Source organism: Rhinatrema bivittatum, chromosome 8, assembly GCF_901001135.1.
Source record: "Rhinatrema bivittatum chromosome 8, aRhiBiv1.1, whole genome shotgun sequence".
In the NCBI taxonomy this organism is placed as follows: Eukaryota; Metazoa; Chordata; class Amphibia; order Gymnophiona; family Rhinatrematidae; genus Rhinatrema; species Rhinatrema bivittatum.
In genome coordinates this window covers 31,669,781-31,693,906 of record NC_042622.1, presented here as the reverse complement: position 1 = coordinate 31,693,906, position 24,126 = coordinate 31,669,781, and the positions used below count along the sequence as shown (strand labels likewise).

At 44.0% G+C, this 24,126-nt stretch overlaps 1 protein-coding gene across 7 annotated transcripts in view; it reads left to right on the top strand.

Moving 5' to 3' along the window:
• Positions 1 to 10,554: 10,554 nt before the first annotated feature.
• CSE1L (chromosome segregation 1 like) overlaps positions 10,555 to 24,126 on the top strand; it is a 184,244-nt gene continuing 170,672 nt past the window's right edge. Inside the window, exons 1-2 of one of the 7 annotated variants that reach the window (XM_029612426.1) lie at positions 10,555 to 10,643; positions 11,790 to 11,914. In XM_029612426.1, the coding sequence (XP_029468286.1) occupies positions 11,908 to 11,914 (7 nt within the window). In that variant the 5' untranslated portion in view covers positions 10,555 to 10,643; positions 11,790 to 11,907. Of the gene's footprint in view, positions 10,644 to 10,669; positions 10,808 to 10,838; positions 10,858 to 10,920; positions 11,056 to 11,490; positions 11,509 to 11,789; positions 11,915 to 24,126 lie in introns of those variants that run through there. The other 6 variants (XM_029612423.1, XM_029612425.1, XM_029612424.1 and 3 more) reach the window with 6 other exon arrangements.

The following is a 24,126-nucleotide window of genomic DNA, read 5'->3' as shown; positions in this document are numbered from 1 at the left end:
CGGTCCTGTAATGATGTAAGGTTCCTTTGTATGCTGAAAGGGTAGATGAGTTGGGGGTTTTGCGCCATCTGTTTTCTTTGTGTCGTAGGTCTTGTTTCAACCGTTTAAGTTCGGAAATGAACCAGGGTTGATTTCCTTTTTTTGCTGGATTAATTGTTTTGGAGACTGCGGGGCATAATTTTTTTGCTACTGCTTCAGTAATCTTATGCCAGGAAAGTACGGCTGAGTCAGGATTGGATAGATCTAAGTTTGTGAATTCCTTGGAAAGCTGATCACTGAGTATATCGGATGCGCATGGTTTCCTGAAGTGAATGGTGGAAAGGTGCTGTGGTGTGTATGTCTGTTTATTTGTGGAGAAGGATGAGTTTATCAGGAAGTGGTCTGACCAGGGGATTGGCGTACACAAAGGTTCCTTTGTGCAGGAGAAGTTAGAGTTGATGAAAATAAGATCCAGAGTGTGTCCAGCTTTGTGTGTAGAGTTATTGATGATCTGATTGAATCCCATTGCACTGAGGGAGGTGAGGAGGGCTTCACAATTGGAAAAGCAGGGTGAGGTATCGATATGGAGGTTATAATCTCCCATGATCATTGTTGGAAGGTCTGTGTTGATGTGCTTCACTATAGATTCTATAAGGGGTGAGGAATCAGTTTCTAGTACTCCTGGAGGGGCATAAACTAGCAGTACTTGAAGTTGTTTTGATTTGACTAAACCCGGTTCCAGTTTGGGCTCAGACCTGATTATATGCGATGTAAGTCTGAGTTCTTTCTTGGTAGCTAGTAGAAGACCACCCCCTCATTTTTTGTGTCTGTGGAATGTAAAGATGTCATATATGTGTGTGGGTAGTTGGTTGATTAGCGCAATGTCTGAGTTTTTTAGCCAGGTTTCTGTGATGGCACAGATGTCTGGGTTAGAGTCCAGGAGATAGTGGTTGAGGATGTGTGTCTTTTTAGTCAGAGATTGCGCATTAATTAGGGTTACCGAGAGTAGAGCGAGCCCTAGGAACTGGGTCAGAGGGGTGATCATGATTGGGATGAGAGATCTGGAAACTCTTGATGGTATTTCTTGAGCAGGAAGAATGCCCGAGTGGTAGCGGTGGTATCTAATAGGGATCTGATGGGTTAGCATTTCTTCCCGGAGTTCCATTGGTGGGACTGGGCGTGAGGAACTGAGACTTAGATGCTGGAGAAGTGGGGGTCCAATTGGCTTTATATCTATAGAGGACGCGTTAAGATTTGAGCTCAGTATGTTAGGTGAGTGAGTGAAGGGTATAGCTATGGGATGAGGTAAAGTCTGGTCAATGGGGGCGCTGTGAGTGATCCGTGTAAGGCTCTGGCCTGCGGTACCTGCTGTCGTCGTGAATTGTATTTCCGCCATGAATTGTAATGAGCAGTGTGTTACACATGTGAGCGTGGCCTTTCAGGTGTGTCACGATGAGAAAAAGGTTGAGTGTAGTCAGTTATATCAAGTTTGTATTGGAATATAAGGAATGCTTTTAGAACTTAGATAAGGACATATATGGGATGCCTTCTGGCTTCCGCCTCATGTCTCATGGTGGTTAAAAGTACAGACTAACCACAAATGTGGTAAGCAGAGAAGTGACCACAATTGTAGTCAATCTCAGAATAGCAACAACCTGGCTATTTAAATCCTGGTAGGGATAGTACAGGGGAGAGGAGCGAGAACAGTCCTTACTCACCACAAGAGAGACATTAAACGGCTAATAGCTTCATGATGTCGGTAAGCATTTAATTATAATTATTTCTGCATAAGAGAACCCTATGTAGTATGAGATAAGACATGTACTAGAAAGAATTTATTTTACACGAATAAAGACTTTAGTAGATATTTATCTGATTGCTATAGTTTCAATAACTATTGAAGGGGTCTGAACGCTTCAACCTGACAAAGGACTTCATGTACCAGAATTCCCTGCTTCATGACGGGTTTACTTACAGTCTGCAATACAGCTGTAATTAGGACATTGAGAAACTCTCTGTCAGCACATTGCACATTTTCATTTTTTTGGCTTCGCTGTTCTTATTCTCTGATAAGCTTTCACTGCTGTAACCTAGATTAGAACAATGGATGTATTATGTGATGGGCTGTATTACTGCAGACTCGCGAATTCCTTTCCAGAACTGCAAGTCCCAGCAGCCTCTCCTGCAGAACATGGGAGAAGTTTCACGAAAGTTCCAGGGTGTCTAGGGAGGGGGTCAGTAGCCCCTTCAGCCGGAATATGCTTGCTCAGCAATGCTTAGAACGCATGTGTAAAAGATAAGAACTGTAAAGTGCATAAGAGTCTGCTCCTGAAGGGGAGGGGCATGCAGTTGTACTGAGCCTTTGTCTTAGCTGCATCTTGCTGGCAATAAAAGTCTATCTTTACGGATCAGTTGTCTGGACCTCCTTACTGACTAAAAAGAGACGGTTACATTTGGCGAGCTCAGCCAGGAGGTACCGGGGACGCTATTTTAGCCCCCCAGTTGGTCCAGGAGATTTTGTGGCGGAGTGATCCCCCAGACTTGCCTGGTGAGTGGCCACCGCTGAGTTCAGTGATCAGGTATCTGAGGGGGTCATTCCACGGAGATCCTCTGAGACCTTTGGGCTGGTGATCCGGGAAGAAGGCTTTCATGACGTTCGGAAGAACCCTGCAGGCGAGTATTATGGGAATGATGGGAAAAGTGAAGAATAGCTAAAAGAGTAGCAAATAACCGGTCCATCCGTGAGGGGACCGAGGGGGCTTTGATCACACCCCAAGCGGTGGTTTGGTAGGAATTGCATTCCGAAAGCCACGCACATAAAAAGAGGAAAAAGAAGTAACGCATACGATAGTGGGAATAGGTTTCTTGTTGTGTGAAAGAGAGTGAATGGCCTCGCAGTTCTAGGCCGGGCTGACCGCGTCCTAGTCGGGGCGATTGTGACCCTTTTGTGTCTGACGGATACGGACCCCTTACCTATCCGTCTTCCCTTCCCTCCTCTGTCTGTGAATTCTATCCTGATGGGAGGGGGCGGTTCGACTCCATTAAAAGTCATGACGGAACACTATAGGGAAGTGTTCGATAGACATAAATGTACTAAACCCGGAATGATTCAACGATGCACCCATAGGTGGCCCAGTTTGTGTGTAAATTGGCCTCCGGTAGGAACTTTCGATTTCCAAACGGCCACAAGGGTCCAGAATATAGTTATACAAGAAGGGAATCCGGGTTGCCCTGAGGATATACCGTACATAACCGCTTGGATTGCAGTTATTGAAAATCCTCCGTCGTGGGCAAAGAAGCTAGTAGAGGGAGCCGCCCTCGTAATGGTAACTCAAGTACGCAAAATGGGGAACCGGAAGTCCCCAGTGTCTGTCTGTCTGTAAGATACCTGTAAAAAAAAAAAAAAAAAAAAAAAATTCTACTGTGGTAGATCGGTTAGACAAATTTCTTTTTGTGATCAAATGCATTATTTCTTTTGATCTACTCTGGTGATGCAGACTATTTTTACTTAAGGAAAACTTATTAAAAGTGATTGTGAATTATTTATCTGTATATGTGTGCTGAACAGCGGCAGTTAGCTGCTGCTGGGAGCTTGAGAGTTAATTAATTTGGCTGGGCAGCGGGACAGTTTAACCCCTATAACATTTCTCTGGTACGTTTGGGTTTTCAAATTATTAATTAAGGATTGTAATGTATGTAACTGCTATCTGTGAATTGCAAGCACATGTACCAGGGATTTTTAATTGTTTTAAACCCTAATAAGAAGAGATTTTGGTTTACAGATGCTGCACAAGACTACTATACAACAAATTAATTTACAGTGTTAAGTTAAAATACTGATTTGATTACTGAGAATGCATTTACTGGTGTTGAAGTTTAGAACTTGATGGCAGTTAAGGGTTAACGGCAGAGATAATTACAGGAGAGAGGAGGGGATCGAGCCAGAGAGAGAAGAGAAAGAAAAAAAAAAAAGGGGACATTGGGCTAGTCTGGGTGAATGAAAATTGTTTCGTTTGTTTTAACAGAACATTATTGAAAGTTAGTTGATGGTGTGCGTATGTGAATAAAGATAGAATTGTGGTATGTTAATTAAAAGAAAGGAAGATTGTAGCTCCGAGTTTCTGCTGATTAAATTTATTCTCCAAGGTCCTTGCTAAAACTGTCTGTAATCTGACAAAGGATTGCTACTTGCAAAGAAATACCAGAACCAAGGGTCCCTTACAAATCATTTAGTGCCTTATGATGCGGGCTATTTTTAAGACATTTTATAGCAGCAAATTAATTGTTACAGTACAAAGTGGAATGGTGGTGCGTCCCACTGCGTGTCAGTACGTAGTGCGTAGGCATTCAATATGGCTGTGCGTTTCAATGCTGGCGTTGCTAATCAGAAGTTTTTAGTTTTCTCATATCTTCTATCCCAGTGTCCTCCCTATGCTTATCTTTCTATTCTCTAATACCATGTTAATTATTGTTCTTACTTGTCTCCTATATATTATCTGTTATTTAAAAGTTACATTGGAACGCATGATAAAGTATGAACTCCCTTTTGCTGACGCAGTTTATTTTGAAGCTGTCTCTGGGAAATTTAGAGAAATGATTAAGAATGGGTTCTTTGTTAAAGTTTTTCTTGCTGCTTCTTTGGCTAGCAGTAGTTAAATATGCAGAGCTACTCCTTGTTTTAAGGAACTGGCAAGATAAGACAGCCAAGCATGTGCAGCGCTGACTGTGGGAATTACAGGATGCCGTTTGTAAAAAAAAAAAAAGACAATAAAACAAAGACTTAATATTAAAAATTTTGATTCAGTGGCAGGCGCAAGATAAGGATTATTGGAAGTTGTGGGCAAGAGAAGGGGCCACTATGCAAGATTAGGAACAAGAGCAAATATGAGTCGGCCCAAATGATAAAGTAGTGGCCCACACACACACACACACATATATATATATATATATATATATTGCAATTATGTTCTTTTACCACTGGTGGGGGCTGGGCTCTGGCTATTACCATATGTTCTTAGTGTTTGCAATGTAATTGATACAAGGCTTCCAAGGGTTTGATCATCACTCCTGCACACCTAAAGCGCCCCCCCCTGGATCCTTGCCTGCAGATCCAGGTTGACTTTATTGAATTAACCCAATGCCAAACTTACAAGTATGAAGGAAGCAATGTTTTGCAGCTTCTCAGCCTCGTCAGAACTGATTTGCCTCCAGGCGCAGGTCACCTATTCAATTTCCAGATGGATTGTGATCTTCTCATCGTATTTTGAGATGTATGGGAACAGGGATCAGGAAGAGAAGAAAAGGGCCCGTCCCTGCAACCAGGAACTTAATAATAGAGACCCGACATCCGAAAGAAGCTGCAGAAGGCCGAAGGCTTTGAGGGCATGAGCCTCAGCCAGTTAAAAGCTATAGCAGACCAGGTATGTGGAAATAGAGAAGTGGAAGAGAAAAGAGAGAAGCAAGTAGAGACATGAAGGAGAAAGTGACTGTTAGCCGCCGCTCTCGAGGACACACGGAAGGGAAGGAGCCAAGACAATGGCAGACCGCGAAGAGGAGGGGGAACAAGACCCCCCTTTGGGAAAGAATCAGTGTGCGTACTGCAAAAATGAAGGCCATTGGAAGAGAGACTGTGAAGAATGGCAAAAGAAATACGGGAGCCCTGCAGTGAATACTAACGACAAAAATGGACCTGCACCGACACAAAGGGGCCGAGGAGGAAGGAGATTGGACAACCCCCACTGGCAGATGGCGGGGGAGGCGACAAGGAGCATACAGCCTGAAGAGACCGGGAGGGAAGAATCCCCACTGACCCTCTGGTGGAGATCCACGAGGTAACACAACAAAATCAGGGGCCTGTTGGACTCAGAGGCCAACGATCTGTCATGACTGCACCAATCGGCCCCCCTGACGAAAGAGACTGTTTCTATAGTGGGTGCCTCAGGTCAGGTACTCACTGCCCCTCTGCAGAAAGAATGAACTATACAAGTAGGCGGGACCATGGTATCCCTTATCGGATGGAACCTGCTGTGTAAGCTACAGACCACATTGAGATTTCAACCAACAGGGGAAGTTAAAGCCTCCTTCGGGGACCATCCAGTGATACTCATCTGTCCCCTCCAAGAAGAATGGAGACTACATCTTCCCATAGTCGAACGAACCATCGAACATCGATATGAAAACAACACCCCCCTCAACAAAAACGAAGACAACTGATGGATAGTGTACCCCAAGTATGGTTCGAACAGAACCCGGGAGGAATAGCTATCGACGCTACCCCCATATGGATAGAGATGAAACAGAATGCACAGGTGATTAATCAACCTCAATACCCCATTCCATATATGGCCAGGCAAGGAATCCAGATACATCTGCAGAGACTGTACGACTTGGGCATTCTCCGACGAATCCAATCTGCTTGGAACACCCCTTTGTTGCCCGTAAAGAAACCTGGATCTGATGATTATCGACCAGTACAAGACCTACGGAAAGTGAATAGTCAAGTAGAAGATCTAGTAGCCCTCGTGCCAAATTCATATTCAATCTTGGCTCAAGTTTCCCCTGCATCCAAGTGGTACAGTGTCATTGATCTCAAAGATGCCTTCTTCTCCGTCCCGGTGGCGGAGGAATGTCAAAAGATTTTTGCTTTCACATGGGAAGATGCAGATACTGGAGTAAAGCAGCAGTACACATGGACTCGGTTGCCTCAAGGGTTTAGGCACTCACCTACGCTGTTCGGTGAGCAACTGGCAAAAGACTTAAAGATGTATCAAGTAAAGTATGGACCAGTCATACAATACGTGGATGACCTTCTGTTGTTTCGAGAGACGTACCTCGAATGTGCGGTATCCACTCTTCAGCTGCTAAAGACGTTGTACTCAAAAGGGTATCGTGCAAGTAAAAAGAAAGCGCAAATCTGTGAATTGGAAGTAGAGTATTTAGGCTTCCAAATACGTGGAGGAACCCGTTGTCTGGGAGTTTCTCGCACCAGTTCTATAAGAGATCAACCTGTACCCACTTGCAAGAAAGAGCTCCGAGCGTTCCTTGGAGCTGCAGGATACTGTAGGCTGTGGATTGCTAACTATGCAGTTATTGCCCAACCCCTGTACAACAAGCTGCGGGGTAAAGAGGCAGAATCTCAACCCTTCCAATGGGAAGGAAACGAACTGGCAAGCTTACGTCAACTAAAAGAAGCCTTAATTGAACCACCTGCTTTAGGATTGCCAGATGTAATGAAACCATTCCATCTATTCGTCGATGAAAAGAAAGGAATGGCCATTGGGGTATTGACTCAAACTCTAGGCTCATGGGAACGACCTGTTGCATATCTGTCAAAAGGAATGGACAATGTGTCAAAAGGATGGCCGGGATGCCTCCGAAGCATTGCTGCTGCATGTCTACTGATACCCGAAGCTGTTAAGCTAACATTTGGACAAACTTTACAAGTAACAACTCCTCATACTATCCAAGGACTACTAGAAACTCATGGGCCAAAATGGATGACTAATTCACGTCTTGTAAAGTATCAAGCTCTGTTATGTGAAACTCCTGAAATTCAAATACAGGACAGCAAAAACTTGAACCCGGCCACTCTTATGCCGGCACCTGAACCAGTTGCCCATGACTGTGAAGAAGTCATGACTACAATACATTACAGTAGACCAGACCTGAGGGATCACCCCTGGCAAGGAGCTTGGACTTTATTCACTGATGGGAGCAGCCAAATCATTCATGAGATACGTTCTGCTGGATATGCTGTTGTATCCGAAGATGAAATCATTGAGGCTCAACCTCTTCCCCCAGGAACGTCTGCACAAAAAGCTGAACTAATTGCCCTTACTCGAGCTCTGCAGTTGGCAGAAGGACAAACTGTAAATATCTATACAGACTCTAAATATGCCTTCCTTACAATCCAAGTGCATGGAGCATTATAGAGGGAAAACAATTGAACAATGCATCAGAAGTACGTGAATTACTAGACGCAGTTTGGCTACCTCGCAAGGTGGCTGTAATGCATTGCAAAGCACACACCAGGAAATCAAACCCTATTGTCAAGGAAATCAGAGAGCAGATGAAGCAGCAAAAAGGGGCAACTCGGGAACCCTTCCAAGCAGTATTAATTGCATCGAATCATCAGGCTTCAGGCAGTCCTGGAGCTCATCACCAACGACTGCTTTCGCTCTTAAACTCTGGGCAAAACAAAATACCAAAATTATGACTGCAGTGTACCAGAATAGATTGGTTTTAGATTATCCTCTGGCCCAGGAAGGAGGGTTTGTGGAACATTTAACCTCTCCAATTGTTGTTTACAGGTAGATGACCAAAACAAGGTTATCCAAGACATCACTGATCGCATGGTCAAGATGGCACACGTCCCTGTCCAGCAATGGAATAGTGCTTAGGACTGGACCAATGGATTCCGTGGTTGGTTTTCCATGATCGGTGGATTTAAGAGCTTGTTTGTTATCCCAGCCAGTTTAATTCTGTTTTGTCTTTTAGGACCCTGAATTATTCCTTTCTTGCTCAAACCGCCTTCGTCGGGTGATGAAGGACATTGCTGAACGCAAAACAGCCACGCAGCTTCTGTCACTGTACATGTATTCCTCTGAGCCTATAGAACCTGTTTAACCATCCTCATGTTTTATCCTGGGCCATCTTCCCATACATGACAAGTTCGGGCTACAAAGGGGGGTGGAGCCATTAGGGCCCATCCGTCTCAATCCCGTGAAGAAACCATCGGACTGTTTGGGAAATTAGGGCCCCCTGAGAACTCAAATTGCTAATTTTTCTTGTTTCTGTTTCTTTCAGCTCCACAGTTGCGTTGTGATGGTGTGATACTTTTCATAAAGAATGATAAGTATCAAAGGGGGGAATGAAGGGGTCTGAACGCTTCAACCTGACAAAGGACTTCATGTACCAGAATTCCCTGCTTCATGACGGGTTTACTTACAGTCTGCAATACAGCTGTAATTAGGACATTGAGAAACTCTCTGTCAGCACATTGCACATTTTCATTTTTTTGGCTTCGCTGTTCTTATTCTCTGATAAGCTTTCACTGCTGTAACCTAGATTAGAACAATGGATGTATTATGTGATGGGCTGTATTACTGCAGACTCGCGAATTCCTTTCCAGAACTGCAAGTCCCAGCAGCCTCTCCTGCAGAACATGGGAGAAGTTTCACGAAAGTTCCAGGGTGTCTAGGGAGGGGGTCAGTAGCCCCTTCAGCCGGAATATGCTTGCTCAGCAATGCTTAGAACGCATGTGTAAAAGATAAGAACTGTAAAGTGCATAAGAGTCTGCTCCTGAAGGGGAGGGGCATGCAGTTGTACTGAGCCTTTGTCTTAGCTGCATCTTGCTGGCAATAAAAGTCTATCTTTACGGATCAGTTGTCTGGACCTCCTTACTGACTAAAAAGAGACGGTTACACTATCATTATCATACTTATACTTATAGCCATGTACTGTTTGTTTAAGATGAGATTTGAGAATTATGATGCTTCACAAGCTAATCATATACTTTAAATGTTTATAACTTATCTGAATAAAGAGACTGTTATTTTTCATACATCCTGACTGACTTGCTTCTCTAAACAAGTCTATTAGGGAACCCTCATCTCTAAAATAATAAACTCCTTCCCTAAGGGCTGGAAGGTCTGATGAAAGGTAGGATAGGAGCAGAGCTCTTCTTGGCTTTCACTGACAGCAGCAGCGAAGAAAGCAAATAGAATGCTAGGGACTATGAGGAAAGGAATGGAAAATATCATGCCTTTGCATTCCTCCATGGTGTGACCTCATTTTCAGTAAATTGTGCAGTTCTGGTTACATCTCAAATAAGATACAGCAGAATTAGAAAAGGTACAGAAAAGAGCATCTAAATTGATAAAGGGGATGGAAGAATTCCCCCATGTGGAAAGGCTAAAGAGGTTAGGTCTGTTTATCTTGGAGAGGAGACAGGTGAGGGGAGATATGATTGAGGTCTATAAAATAATGAGTGGAGTGGAATGAGTAAACCTGAATTGGTTGTTTACTCTTTCAAAAAATACAAAATCTAGGGGACCTGCAATGAAGTTACTAAGTTGTTTTAAAACCAATAAAAGAAAACATTTTTTTACTCAATACATAATTAAGAACTGGGATTCATTTCCAGTGGATGTGTGAAAGCTTTTAGTGTAGCTGCATTAAAAAAAAAAAAAAGGTTTGGACAAAATCCACAAACCATTATTAAGGTAGAGTTGTAGAAATCTACTGCTTATTCTTGGGATAAGCAGCTTGGAATATATCCACCCTGCCAGATACTTGTGACCTGGAAACAAGAGATGGGGTTCGATGATTCTTTGATCTAACCCAGTATGGCAACGCTTGTATTCTAAAATCAGAACTACAAATCCATGCATGCAATGGGGCAAAACCAGGACTGGTCGAGATGGCAACCTTACAAGGGAAAGAGCAAAGTCTTGCAATGCATTGCAATGACTGGCAGGAGACGAACTGGCCCTGCACACTTTTTTTTTTTTAGATGTGTTTAGCTGTAGCGCCCAGCATCATGCACATGGCACCGAATGCGTTGGCCTGAGACAGCCGCCCGAGTCGGGGAGTGAAGATGGCCAAAGTGCGGACGTCCGCAAGAGGGAAGTCTTTCGCGTGCGCCACGGCGCCTGCGCGGTGAGGTCAGCGCGCCATTTTGCCGGCGTTTGAATGTGAGCTGCGGACGGAGCGCGCGCCCCTTCGCCGGGCCCGGTTGAGGACTGCTCTCGGCGGCCGCTTTTATTTGTGTGTGGTTTTTTTTTTTTTTTCGTTTGTTTGTTTAAAACGTTCATCGTCCGTTACCGAGGTAAGATGAGTTCTGAGCGCTCTAGGGGCACAGTGGCGGGCGGCTCCGTGGTGCGTGGGTTTTTTTTTTTTTTTTTTCCTTCCTCCGGGCAGGGCCCAGCTTGGCCTGGTTTAGTCTGCGGCAGAGCCCCGGGGTGGAGTGCGCTGCGCCCCCAGTCTCTGCTCCCGCTCAGCGCCGGCGTTCTTTACTCCGACAAAGCCAGAGAGTGACTGCATACCCCCGATTCCGACTTGGCATTTCTTCCCCTCGTAAGAGACGGGCAAGGCCGCACAGTAATTACAGCTAGAGCCAAGCGGGTGCCTGCGAATGGAGATTTACAATGGCAAATCGGGAACTGGCGAGGCCTGCTGGGCGGTGGGGTGTTTTTATTTATTTGCAGGGAGGTGTCTGGTGAAATTTTTTTTCTCTCTGTCTCGGGAGGGCGTATGGGCTGAGTCCTGAGTAGGGACACCCCGCCTCACGCTTTGCAGGGGAAGGAGGTGGAGGGGAAAGCAGCCTGCCGACCTAGAGCAGGAATCGCAGCGTTTCTTATGCGGGCTTGCGATAGGGTTTTTTTGGGGGGCGGGGAGGGGTCTCCGCGGCTCGGCGACTGACGGAGAGAGAGGAGTGGTTGAAATCTGTGATGCGCCGCTATTTTAATTTTTAAGAAGAGTTGGCATACTGCAACTAATTAATTCTGTTCTGAGCCCTTTACTGTGATGGTGGGTGGATGGATTTTTTTTTGGGGGGGGGGAGGGGGAGAATAGTGATGGGTCTAAGTTGCATCTGTTCCCGCCCCTGCGATGTGCTGATTGGTGGCGAAGGCTTCACTATAAGAAAATATTGGGAAATGTTAGGGCTGTTCCCCCTGTCAATTACAAATGTTAAAACCCATCATGTTTGAGTGAACTGGTGCGTAATTTTGGGGTAAAAAACAAAAATATAAAGCTGAGGCCTGTTATATTAGCATTGTTTAATTCCAGATCATTCTCTCTGCATTTAGTTCCTGTATCGTAAGGGACACGGATGGACCGAGGAACGTCTCGTGTTTAAAAAAAACAAAACTATTACCAAAATACTGTGCCTGACTTGCTTTGGATTCATCGCTTCCTTAAGTTAAGATGCCAGGTAGCCAATTAGGATCCTCTTGTGTGTGCTAAAGGCTTTATTACGTAGTTAAAATGTTGTATCCAGGTTTTATGGGGAATGGTTGAGATTTAAAACATGTAAACTATTCTAAGGACATAAAACATAACCTTCAGGAAATGCAAGATGGCTTAATTATTTTTTTAAGGTTTCTTCTACAAAATCCCCACAAGTTTCATGCTATATTTGTTAGTTTAGCATTCACTTGTAATGAGAGCTGCCTTTTTTATTTAAAAAATTATAGATGCTAGTGTGTGTTTTTTCATCTGTCTCCTTTGCTAATAGTGGTGGTGTCAGATTTTTTTTGTACCGCTACTTTACAAATGTTTCTACTCAAATTCCAGGTTCTGCAAAATAATTGACAAAATTGTTGGAAAGAATGTTTAGTACAGTTGATTTACTTTGTATATCAAGGAATTTGCTTTTGGAGTACCAATACTAACAATATACTTCAAAATATCAATGTACTGCATTTTGACTTTGTGCCGGTTTTAGTCATTCCTAAGCCTTTTTTTGCCCTAATATATTTTTTCATATTCTGGCCACATCACCTGTTCTAAGAAATGCCTTTCCCCATTTTACTCTTCAGTTTATGCCAATTTCATGTATTGCATGTGAGAATGAAGTCTTCATGGGGTTTTCATGAGTCTTCCCAGCAAATACTGTAGCCTTACATATATAGTAGGTTGACACTGAGACTATCTAAAATCTGCAGTACCAGTGTATAGCAGTACTGCAGATTTATTTAAAAAAAATCCACATGAAATGAGGTAAAATATAACCACAGCTTAAGTCGAAAAAGATTCTCGGTTCCAAACAGTACATTTATTCATAGGTGTTTTGTAATTCACCAGTAAGAAACATCAATTCACCATGAGTGTAATTCCATAGAGGACTTCATAATTGTGATCAAATGCTGCAGAGGTTCGTAATCTTGAAAGTCCAACAATAATCAAATCCGTAAGACAAAGCTAGGTCCACAGACACTGCCATGTTTCACCAAGCGGCTTTACCGGGAGGGTCATTGCTGTAGAAAATAAAGTGTATCATTTCTTACACATACATGGACTAATAGAAGCAATAAGAGTATCACTAACTTAAAAGACAAAAACCCCATGCTACTTAAATCCTAGTGGTCTTTGTTTTGCTAAGTTCTTTCTTTTTTTCTTTTCAGCTTTATATATTATGTATCTCATTTGGGTGACTTTTATTTCTTGTTTTTAATTATGTTGGTCAGTTATTACTATAATCTTATTGGCTCTCCATTGTCATGTGACATGTTCATGCAGTTTTGACCACTTTATCTGTCAGTTGGGAGCCATGCTTTCCAAATAATGCTGGGAATGCTGCTCTGTGGCGATTTACTTGTTGCCTGTCCTTTTCAGAGTTTGTAGTTAGTGATACTCTTATTGCTATTGTCTTTATATCTCTTGGTCTGTGTATGAATTGATACATATTTTATTTTCTTTTTTTTCCTACAGTAATGTCCCTCCTGATGAAGCCGCTTGGTGAAACATGACCATGTTGGGGGACCTAAATTTCTTACTGATATTATTATTGGGACTTTCAAGATTATGAACCTTTGCAACATTTGATCACAATAATGAAGTCCTCTATGGAAATCATATTCATGACCAATTGATGTTTCTTATTGTTGGATTACAAACAATTATGAATAAATGTACTGTTTGGAACTGAGACAATCTTTTTTGACATAAGCTGTGGTTATATTTTTCCTCTCACTTTTTTTGCTTCATTTCATTTTGCATTTCATAGCCACTCTGTCAATGGAAAAAAAAAATCAAGCCATAAATCTCCATAGAGGTGTCCCCCCCCCAAAATGTTTTTCTGCTACAATTCAGAATCTTATAGCTGAAACTCACAGTACTCTTTTTTTTTTTTTTTTTTTTTGCTTGTATCTTGAGGCCCTACATACTGCACATAAATTAAAAGTAGCAGTTCCCTTTTTGATCTGATTTTCACTTATCTGTAAAAACAATATTTAAAGTTTTAAATGCTTCTAATTTATTTTCACCATTATGAATTCAAGTAAATGTGGAATGTTACCAGCTATTTTGTTTTCCACATTCATGAATGTGGCCTATTTGTCTTTTTTTTTTTTTGTAATTACATTAGCAAAATGTAGTTGTGTTTTGTGATTGCAGTCTCTGGTATTTCTGGTTTTATATTTTCAAAATCAAATCCCAAACTTTGTTGCAGAAATGAGCTGTATCTCTATCACCCCCAAGTTCAGTACTTAACTATTAAGTTAGCAGAAAATCAGTTTTTGGTTGTATGGGTTTCATTCTACATTCTGAGATTTGATATTTACCTTGAGGGACTGCCTCTTGATGACCATTTTTGTTGTTCATTCTTTATAGCAGAGCAGTGCTTAATTTGTTTTAATGCTGTGTGGCGTAATAAAAAACATTTATCAAGTTCAGAAATCATTCTGTCCTTTTTTTGCTTAGAGATGTGGGACTGCTTTTTTTTTTCTGCATCTGTGGGGCCAACTGAAGAGAATTAGCTAGGTTAAGAAACCTTGTAGTGCTAAGGATAATCACATAAGCTGTTTTCTCTTATTTTATTTCTGTATTTCTTTTTAACAATTTCTAACTGTGGGTGTATGTTTAGAAAGGGTTGCCTAATAATTTCTTAGCATTCAGACAGATTAATCCACACCAGTGGGTTATGCACCTCTACCAGCAAAGCTGACGTCACGGTACGTATACCCCTGCATGCCTGCCAGTGTTCTGTCTCCAGCAAATTGTGGACGTGCATTTCCATACTGGGGACTGATTTAAAAAAAAAAAAAAAGAAATATAGAAAATGATGGAGAAAAGAGAGAAATTGATTCCCCCCCCCAATGGTAATACCTTACGGTTCCTCTCTGTCGCATTTTCCTGTGGTGATATCTGCAGATCCTTCCCTCAGGCGAGTGCCTCGGTCTGGTAGCTGGTTTTCCGGAGCGGACTTAGCTGTGTTAAATAAAACAAAAAAAAAAACTGATGAAAGATTAGTGGGAGCAGGAAGCCGAGGGTGCTGGTGAAGGCCTTTGGGTCCCCCGCAGTAGGAGACACTCTATACTCGGCCAGGACAGGATGAGTTCAGGTAAGGAGTAAAACAAAAAAGAAGAAGTGGAGGGTTTCCATTCCCTGTACGTACCCGGATCAGTCCAGACTCTGGGTTTTGCCTCCTTCCAACAGATGGAGACGGAGAAAGTTTTACTGACACTGCTACTTAACTACACGTGCTACCTGCAGTTCCTCAGTATTTTTCTGTCTTCAGCAGATGGTAAATGGGTGCAAACCTGCAGTTCTGCAACTGAGACAATTTTTTTCCTTTGAGCCTCCTGGGGGGGCGAGCCGGGGCTTGGTGACCCTTGCGTGTGCTCGACCAATGCGCCCATAGGATGTAAATCTGGTGGTCCAGATCCCTCCCCTTCACGAGGCTGCTTAGGTGGCAGGGTCCGCGTCATTGAAGGATGTTCAGGATCATAAGTTAGAAGTACACCTTGAGGATTTTTTGAGGTCTCTGCCCTGGAGTTGCGAGCGGCTATTTGTACTAGTCTTATGCAATGAGCATGTCTCCAATGGGTGTAGCAGTCACAAAAGAACCTGCCATTTTCTGCCAAGGAGGTAGACAGGGCTGAGAGAATTGAGGCGGCAGTTGCTTATGGTGCGGATGCTCTTATGTGGTTTAGTTTGTATTTCGTCTGTGGTTTCCACCAGAAGGTTGCTCTGGCTGTGAAACTGGGTGGTGGACGTCTCCTTCAAGGTGCAGTTAGGTTCGCTGCCTTTTAAAGTTCTCTTCTTATTTGAAGAGGATCTTGAGCAACTGATGCGGTAGATTGAGGAGAATAAAGTCCTCAGGTTTCCAGAGGATAAACCTAAGGATGTGTTTTTTTCAGACATGTTCTCGTTTTCAGTTGGATAGGAAGGCCTGGCTGTCAAGACTTGTGTCCAGGCCCAAAGGCAGTTTTCTCTTAGGGGCAGTCCGGGGATCAATCCTTTTGAAGTGCTCGACCATTCTGAGCTGCTGCTGGAGGGAGTGCTTCCGGTCTTAAGTCCTCTCCTTCGTTCCCATTATAGGAGGTTGCCTGGAGAGGTTTTACAAGGAGTGGGCCAGTATTACTCAGGACCAGTGAGTTCTCAGTGTGGTAAGGGACGGTTACGTTTTAGAATTTGCTCGGCCCGTCTGCAAGTTGATTCTGATTTCCCCGTGCAGCTCCTTAGAGAAACAAGCAGTAGTTCGAGAGATGCTAGACCGTCTGTGTCACCTGGGGGCGGTGGTTCTGGTTCCCCTCGAAGAGCTTCACAGGGGGAGATATTCCATTTACTAATTACTTTGTGGTTCCAAAGAAGGAAGGAACTTTCCGCCCCATTTTAGATTCGAAGAAGGTAAATGCAGCACTCAAGGTTCTGCATTTTTAGGATGGAAACCCTGAGGTCTCTGATTACAGTGGTTCGCAAAGGGGAGTTTCTAGCGTCTCTGAATATGAGGCCTATCTGCAAATCCTCATTCATTAAGCCTCGCAGCACTTCCTTCGGTTCGATTCTGGGACAACATTTTCAGATTGAGGCCATTCCTTTCGGTGTGGCTACAGCACCACGCACCTTCATCAAAGTGATGGTGGTGGTAGCGGCGGCGCTCTGGAAGGAGAGAATTCTGGTGCATCCATATATGGACTTCTGGCTTATCAGGGTGAAGTCGGAGGTTCTCTATTGCCAGTTGGTTCAAAGGGTTCTTGAGGCACTCCAGTCCTTAGGTTGGGTTGTGAATGTAGCAAAATGGTCCTTGGATTATCTGTGAGCTTGGTTCGACACCCTTGTTGGCAAGGTATACCTCTCAGAGGAGCGTGTTCTGAAGCTGCAGGAGCAGATTCGGTGGTTGTTACAGTTGCCCAAGGTATGGGATTATTTACAAGTTCTGGGCTCTATGGCCTCAACCCTGGAATTAGTACCATGGGCTTTTGCTCACATGAGACCATTGCAGAGAGCGCTTTTGTCTCTGTGGAATCCAGTCTCTGAGGAGTTTCAGGTTCCATTGCCTCTCAAGGGCATCACTCAGGAGCGTCTTTCCTGGTGGCTTCTAACTTCCAATCTGGTCAGAGGTGTGGACCTCAATGTTCCAAATTGGGTAGTAATTACTACCAATACCAGTCTCTCTGGTTGGGGAGTGGTATGTTAGCACCATTCAGCTCAGGGTGGCTGGTCCAGGAAAGAGTCTGTATGGTCTATCAACCAGCTAGAGACCAGAGTGGTCCTCTCAGCCTTATAGGAGTTTCTACTGTTGGTGAGAGGTCAGTCAGTGAGGATCCTCTCGGACAATGCGACAACAGTAGCTTATATCAATAGGGCGGAACCAAGAGTCAAGAAGTAGCCCAGGAGGCACAGGCGTTAATTCGGTGGGCAGAGCAGCACCTGGAGCGAAAAGTGGCATCCCACATAGCTGGGGTCAAACGTTCAAGCAGATTTCTTGAGTCGGACGGCATTAGATCTGGGCGAGTGGGAATTGTCCGAGACCACGATACAACTCATTCGCGAGTGGTGGGGCTGCCCCCCATGTAGACCTAATGGTGACTCGTTGGAATGCCAAGGCACCTCTTTTTTTTCAATCTGAGGTGAGAGGATAGGACTGAGGGGGGTCGATGCCATGGTTCTCCCTTGGCCACGGGGGGTACTGCTTTGTCTTTTCTCCCTGGCCGCTCATGGGAAAAGTTTTGCCTCATAGAAAAGCATCAGGGAGACGTAGTCTTGGTGGCACCGAACTGGCCGTGCATCCGTGGTTCGCGGATCTGGTCAACTTGGCGGTGGACGGCCCGAATTCTCTTGGGTCTTCTGTGTCAGGGACCCATTTTTATGACCAGGCTGTTTGCTTTTGTCTAGCGGCATTGCTTTTGAGAGGCGGTGTTTGAGACGTAGGGATTATCCAGAGGCGGTTATTACTAAGTTGTTGCAAGCCAGGAGAAAGTCCACTAATATTTCCTATGTACAGATATGGAAAACTTTTGAGTTCTGATGCTCCACCAAAGGTGTTCGTCTTTTCAGGTCATTAGTTTCTGATATTTTCTTTTCTGCAAGGTTTCGACAAAGTCTTGTCTCTCAGCTCACATAAAGTGCAAGTGGCAGCTCTAGGTTGTCTTCTTGGTAAAATAGATGGTTCCTCTATTTCGACACATCCGGATGTTTTTCAGTTCCTTAGGGGTACAAAGAATTTGTGTCCTCCGCTTCGAAGGGTTTCTCTGTTCTGGGATCTTAATCTAGTCCTCAGGGGACTATGTGAAGCTCCTTTTGAACCTCTTCGGAGAGTGATGTTGAAGGACTTAACTCTCAAGGTTGTTTTTTATGGTGGCCATATGTTTGGTTTGGAAAGTATCTGAGCTGTAGGCTTTGTCTTCTGATCCATTCCTTCAGATTCAGGAGTCTCGTTGAGGACAGTACCTTTTTTTTTTTTTTACCAACAGTGGTTTTGGCATTCCATGTGAATCATCCGTGGAGCTTTCAGCCTTTCCCACAGTGGAAGCGTCCGTTCCGCATGCGAGAGAGCTCAAATTGTTAGATGTGAGAAGAGCTTTATTGAAGTACCTCAAGGTAATGAATGATTTAAGGAGGTCAGATCACCTTTTTGTTCTGTGGAGTGGTCTGAAGAGGGGTTTTAAGGCTTCTAAAGCTACTATTGCCCATTGGCTTAAGGAGGCTATTGGTTCCACTTACATTATTACAGGTTGTCCAGTTCCAGAGGGATTGGTGCTCATTCTATGCATTCTCAGGCAGCCTCGTGGGTGGAGGCGCAACTCGTTTCTTCATAGGAGATTTTCAGGGCAGCGACTTGGAAGTCGCTATATACATTTGCTAGACACCATTGCCTGTATGTGGGACATATGGGTTCCTCATCTTTTGGCGAAAGTGTTCTGCAAGTAAGGAGCTTTGGTACATCCCAGGAGTCTGGACTGATCCGGGTATGTACAAGGAAAGGACCTGCTAATTTTCGTTCCTGTAGTACCTACCCAGTTTAGTGAGGGGGAGAGTCATCCACTCATTCTGTTTTTATAGCAGAGAATATTTTCATGTTCTGTAAGTTTTTGAAAGTTGGGACATTTTTCGAATTGGTTGTCATTGGCTTTGTGTTAGATTAATACTGAGGAACTGCAGATAGCACTTGTGGTTAAGTAGCATTGTCAGTAAAACTTTCTCTGTCTCGTTTGCTGGAAGGGAGGCAAAACCCAGGAGTCTGGACTGATCCATGGTAGTACAGGAACAAAAATTAGCAGGTAAGAACCAATTTTCCTTTTCCCTTCTGATTTTCCAAGCCTCGGTGTGCCGATCAGACGTCTATTCCCGCCTCCAAGGGAGCTGGGGGACTCTTGGCAGGTTGAACACCTTTTTGGCTAGGCCCCACTCTCAGGCTTAGAAGCCACTTAGGTTGTGGCGGCGGCGCTTGCGTGCCTGGGTGTGGGTGTTCAGGTGGGCACCTACCTAAACCACATGTTGTGCCCCTATAATTATTGGACAGCCTTGTTTTTTGGCTGTCGTGTCCACGCTCACTTGTGCAGGTGCACAGCTGGGTGCACAATGGTCAGACGTTTTGGAAGTGTGCTGCTAGTGGGCATTTATTTTTGTGCTGTTAGCCATATTCAGGCATCTCACCTTGGTGCCCTTTCCCCCCCCCCCCCAATTACTAGCTTGTATCAGCGCTACTTGGAGGTTCAGGGAGTTTTCTCCGGCAGTTTTTTTTTTTTTTTTTAGCTGAGGCTGCTCTTCCCAGTATGAAGCGGGAATGGGTCCGGTAGGGGACCTGTCAGTGGTGTTGCCAGGTTTTGGGGCTCCCCTATGTGTATCATCAGCAGGGGAAGGCTTCTCAGTGGGTGTAGGACCAGTGCCCCCTGATTTTGGTATGCGGCAGCATTCGCCTGCTTTTTTTTTATGCGCAGGTCTGAAGCGAATCAGCTTGACAAGTTGAGCAGCCATTTGGCTAGGCCCCACTTATAGGTTTTTGCTCAGTCTTCGATGTGGTAGACCTAAAGAGTTCAGGATCGAGGTCTGCGAATTCCCGCTCACCTGGTGCTGCAGGTATGTGTTGGAGTGTCTACTCTTGCTGTGGGTCACGCTGATAGCATCCCAGGTGGCATGGATGGTGAATGCAGCCCTTATTCCCTGGAGAATGGGAAATTCCTCTGGCGTTGGAACTGTATAGCTTAATGTTGCATTTCTTCATAGAGGTTGCCGGCTTGGATCGCCCAGGCACTGAAGATGCAGGGTGCTAAAGCCAAACAAGAATTCGATTTAGATTCCTTATGGGAAGCATTATGGATGATAAGAATTGATTGATCTTACATGGGGTGCCTCGTGCTATTTTTTACAGGGGGTTGAGCCTTGGCAATGTGGTACCCCCTGGATTCGGCAGAGAGAGAGAGCGCAGTTGCGCTTTCTGAAAGTGTCTGCGCTGGTGTGTACTGGCACCAAGCAAATGACTATCCCTGTGAAAGGGGGAGTGGCTTTAAGGAGGCACAGGATAGGGAAATTGAGGCTATCCTTAAGCAGGCATCGAGGCGGTGGCAATGAATTGCAGATGGTCTCTTGCTGCTCTCTAACAGATCGCTCTTGCTCTCTGGAAGTCAATGAATCTGGATGAGTCTGATCTTGGAAGCTAAGCAGGGTTGATCATCGGCTATGACTGACGAATGGGTACCAAGACAATCCAAAGCCTTAAATGGCCTTTTAAGGATCACTCTGCTTTAGGAGTGAGATTTAAAAAAAAAAAAAAAAATCCACAATAAGTGGTGAGTCCAGGTTCCTGAGTTACCAGAGGAGTAAAAGCAGGTGCCTCAACTCGTTCAGCATGGTACATTGTGTTAGTGGGTTTCGATCCTACAGAGGAGACACTTTTCATAGGGGCTTGACCTTCGGGTAGGTTAAGTCCTTCATCCCAGGCAGTCTAGATTCGGTGTGGGCTCGAGTGGTATTCCTCCCCCGCTCGAACCTTTCAATGAGGTTCTGGAGATTCTCAGCGTGCCTTCAGACTTGATTACAAGGAAGATCAGTGGGCTGTGGTGAAGCTCATCCCACCATGGTCCAACGACAACAGGAGACTGTGTATGTGTGTGACTGAGAGCCTATGTCTCAAATGTAAGCTCTCACAGGCACGTACAAACACACACGATGTATCTGTGAGGGAGAGAGAGCCTATGATATTAAGTCGGAGGGTGTATAGAAAGCAGTTTTTTTATGCTTTTCTGTACACTTTCCCAGTGCCGGCAGAAATTAACCCCTGTGGCTTGGCTGCACATTTTACTTTCTGTATGGCGCGGGAATAACTAATAGGCCCATCAACATGCATTTTCATGTTGCGGGCGCTATTAGTTTCGGGGGGGGAGGAGGGGTTTGGCAGTACGTTTTCAACGTGCTATTACCCCTTACTGTATAAGGGGTAAAAATAGCGCTTCAAACTCGCGGGCTAACGGTGTACTCCGGCGCGCACTGTACTGTATCGACCTGTATGTTAGAGAGAGGGAATGTGAGAAAACGAATGTTTTGCATGTGTGTGAGAAGATAAAATTTGTGTGGCCCTACTTCCTCCAATCCACGACAATCTCAGGGTGACTGGAAATCAGAAGATCCCAGGTATGGGGAGAGCAGGAGACTTTTTTTAATCCTTATTAGTTTTAATTATTGAATGTAATTTGATTCTGCTCTTTCAAAATTTAATTTTTTGGGGGGGAGAATAAACATTTTTTAATAGTTTCTTTTATTCATTAGATGTTTTGAAATATTTTATTGATGTTTGGGACATTTTCAATATTCTGTTCATTCACTGGTTTGAAATATTCTTATGGATATGATTTTACTATTATGATATTTCTTGATTTTATTTAATGTTTTATGAAGATTGGTACTATCTGTTTTTCCATTGTTGCTCTGCATACAGAGGCTGGATTGTTGTGGGTTCCAGTTCTTAGCAAATTTCTGTTGATACTTTCTGATCTTTGTTTTGTATTTAGTCAGGGTCTCTCTGTGTTCTGCATACGGTATGTGACAGAGGTGAGGAATTTTGCTCATGTGTACTTTCTGTGAAGGGGTCTATAGCAGCCTGGTTTCCTAATAAGTTTTATTGGTGTTCTAGGCCCTGGTGTAATGTGCAGTGTTGCCTTTTCATAGGTAAGGTTGTTAGGCTTGTTTTGGTATGGGAGGTTACTATATTGTAATGCTAATTCCGTTTATTAATGGCTTTCTGAGGGCCATGCCCACACCAACATGCATTGCAAAAGTCTGATTCCCTAGGAGTTCAAGTGTTAGTTTTTTTTTTGGGTTTGTTTTTTTTTTTTGCAGGGTTCTCTGGTTGGCATGTAAATATAATATGCATGTTGTGAGTTATATTTTTGAATGTTTTCTTATGTAAAATTTGGTATAAATGCATAATTTGTGTGTCTCTGTGGGTGTGGGACTGAGGGGGAGGGGTGGCATAAGTGCAAGGCTGTAAGGTTTGCCCAGGGTTAATGGGTTTGGGGTGGAGGGATGTCAGCTTTTAAAAATATAGATTGCAGGATGGAGCTGGGCTTTATCTAATGGGCCCGGGACAGGCACTGAATACATGGGGGGGGGACACGACAACACAGGACAGCAAAAAATGCTAGCACCAGCCCTGGCTGTAACTATTCCTGATTCTGAATCTCAAGAATAAGTTTTATGTTCATAAACAAAGATAAGGATGCAAGTATAAAAAAAAATGGTTATGCATTTCAAAAGAATCAATATTTTTGAAAACTATTAATCCTTTTTATGTTATTGACGGCCTAATATCAGACTGCATTTTTAAATAATTTGTATTGCAAACTGCTAAATGAGTGTCATCCAAAGGCAGAACTTCTGTTAAATTCCTCTGGAGCGGTATATTTTCACAAATTCTACAGTGATATTGAGTCATTGTAACGCCCCCACCGACTGCAGTGCTCACTCTACAGCTAGTGTTGCTTTACCAATGCAAATCCCAGGTCACACACCTCGATCAACACTGCCAGCCATTTGTTTCCTTAGGCGCATGTATCTCCATATCACTTAAGAGTCCAGCGGTGGGAAGGGACTCTGCAACATTCCTGGATGATGACAGCCTCCAGGGACAGTTAAATGCTGACTTCACTTCTGATCTTTGCCTCAATAACAGGTCTCCCTGCATCCACCATTGGTTCTAGTTGCTTTCTGCTTTGTCTGCCTTGCCTTGTTCCAGTGAGTCCAGGCCTGCATCTAGTTCTTGTCTGTGCCAACCTGTTATGTCTCTCACTCTGTCCTTCCTTTCCTAGATTGATTTCTCTGCCTTGACCATCACTTGGATCTTGTCTCTGCTATCCTCTACCTGCCTCAACCATTGCCTGGATCTTGTTTTCTGCTGCCTGTCACCTGCCTTGACTATTGTCTGAACCTCGTCCTGCTACTAGTCAGCGCTCCCTAATCTCTGCTGGCCCCCAGAAAATGACTGTCTCAACCTGTAGAGGAGGGGATTAGTTTAGGTGAAGACTAAATGCTATGGTCCCAACTGGTGGGTGTCTCTGCTGCTACCGATCAGGACATGACTCGTACCTTTGCGAGCCAGGTATATCTATTTTACAGTTCTCTGATTATAGACCTAGAGGACTCAACAGGGAGCTGGGATTCATCCCCGGACATTGCATGCCTGCCAAAAAATCTACCTATCCACTCCAGGAAAAGACCATCTTCACAGCATGAAAAATCATGACAAGATTTAATTAGAACTCCAAACAAAAAAAACCACACAAGGAGGATAACACTAGAGTCCCATCTCATAGAATATTGGCCCAGGAAACGGTCTCAGATCACAACTCTTCTGAAGAATTTTTTCCACGGTTTGCTATCACATCATTCCACTCACACTTCCCTATCACCTTCTGGGAAGTGTAAAATTACATCAGTACGTAATTCTCCTTCCTCACCATTGAAGGAGCCATCCCCACAAAACTTGGTTTCACCTCCAGCCTTTCCGCATCATGAAACTTCACCAGGGAATTCTCCCTTATCATCCCCAAATACTTTACTGGAATTCCATTGGACCTTCAGAAGATCAGCCACAACCATCTTCACCAGCAGAAGATCTCACTTATTCCAAATTTCTTGAAAAGTTGGGCTCAGCCCTAAAAATAGAAACCTGGAAACTTTCTGACCCCAGATCTGAAGTTTTGGGAA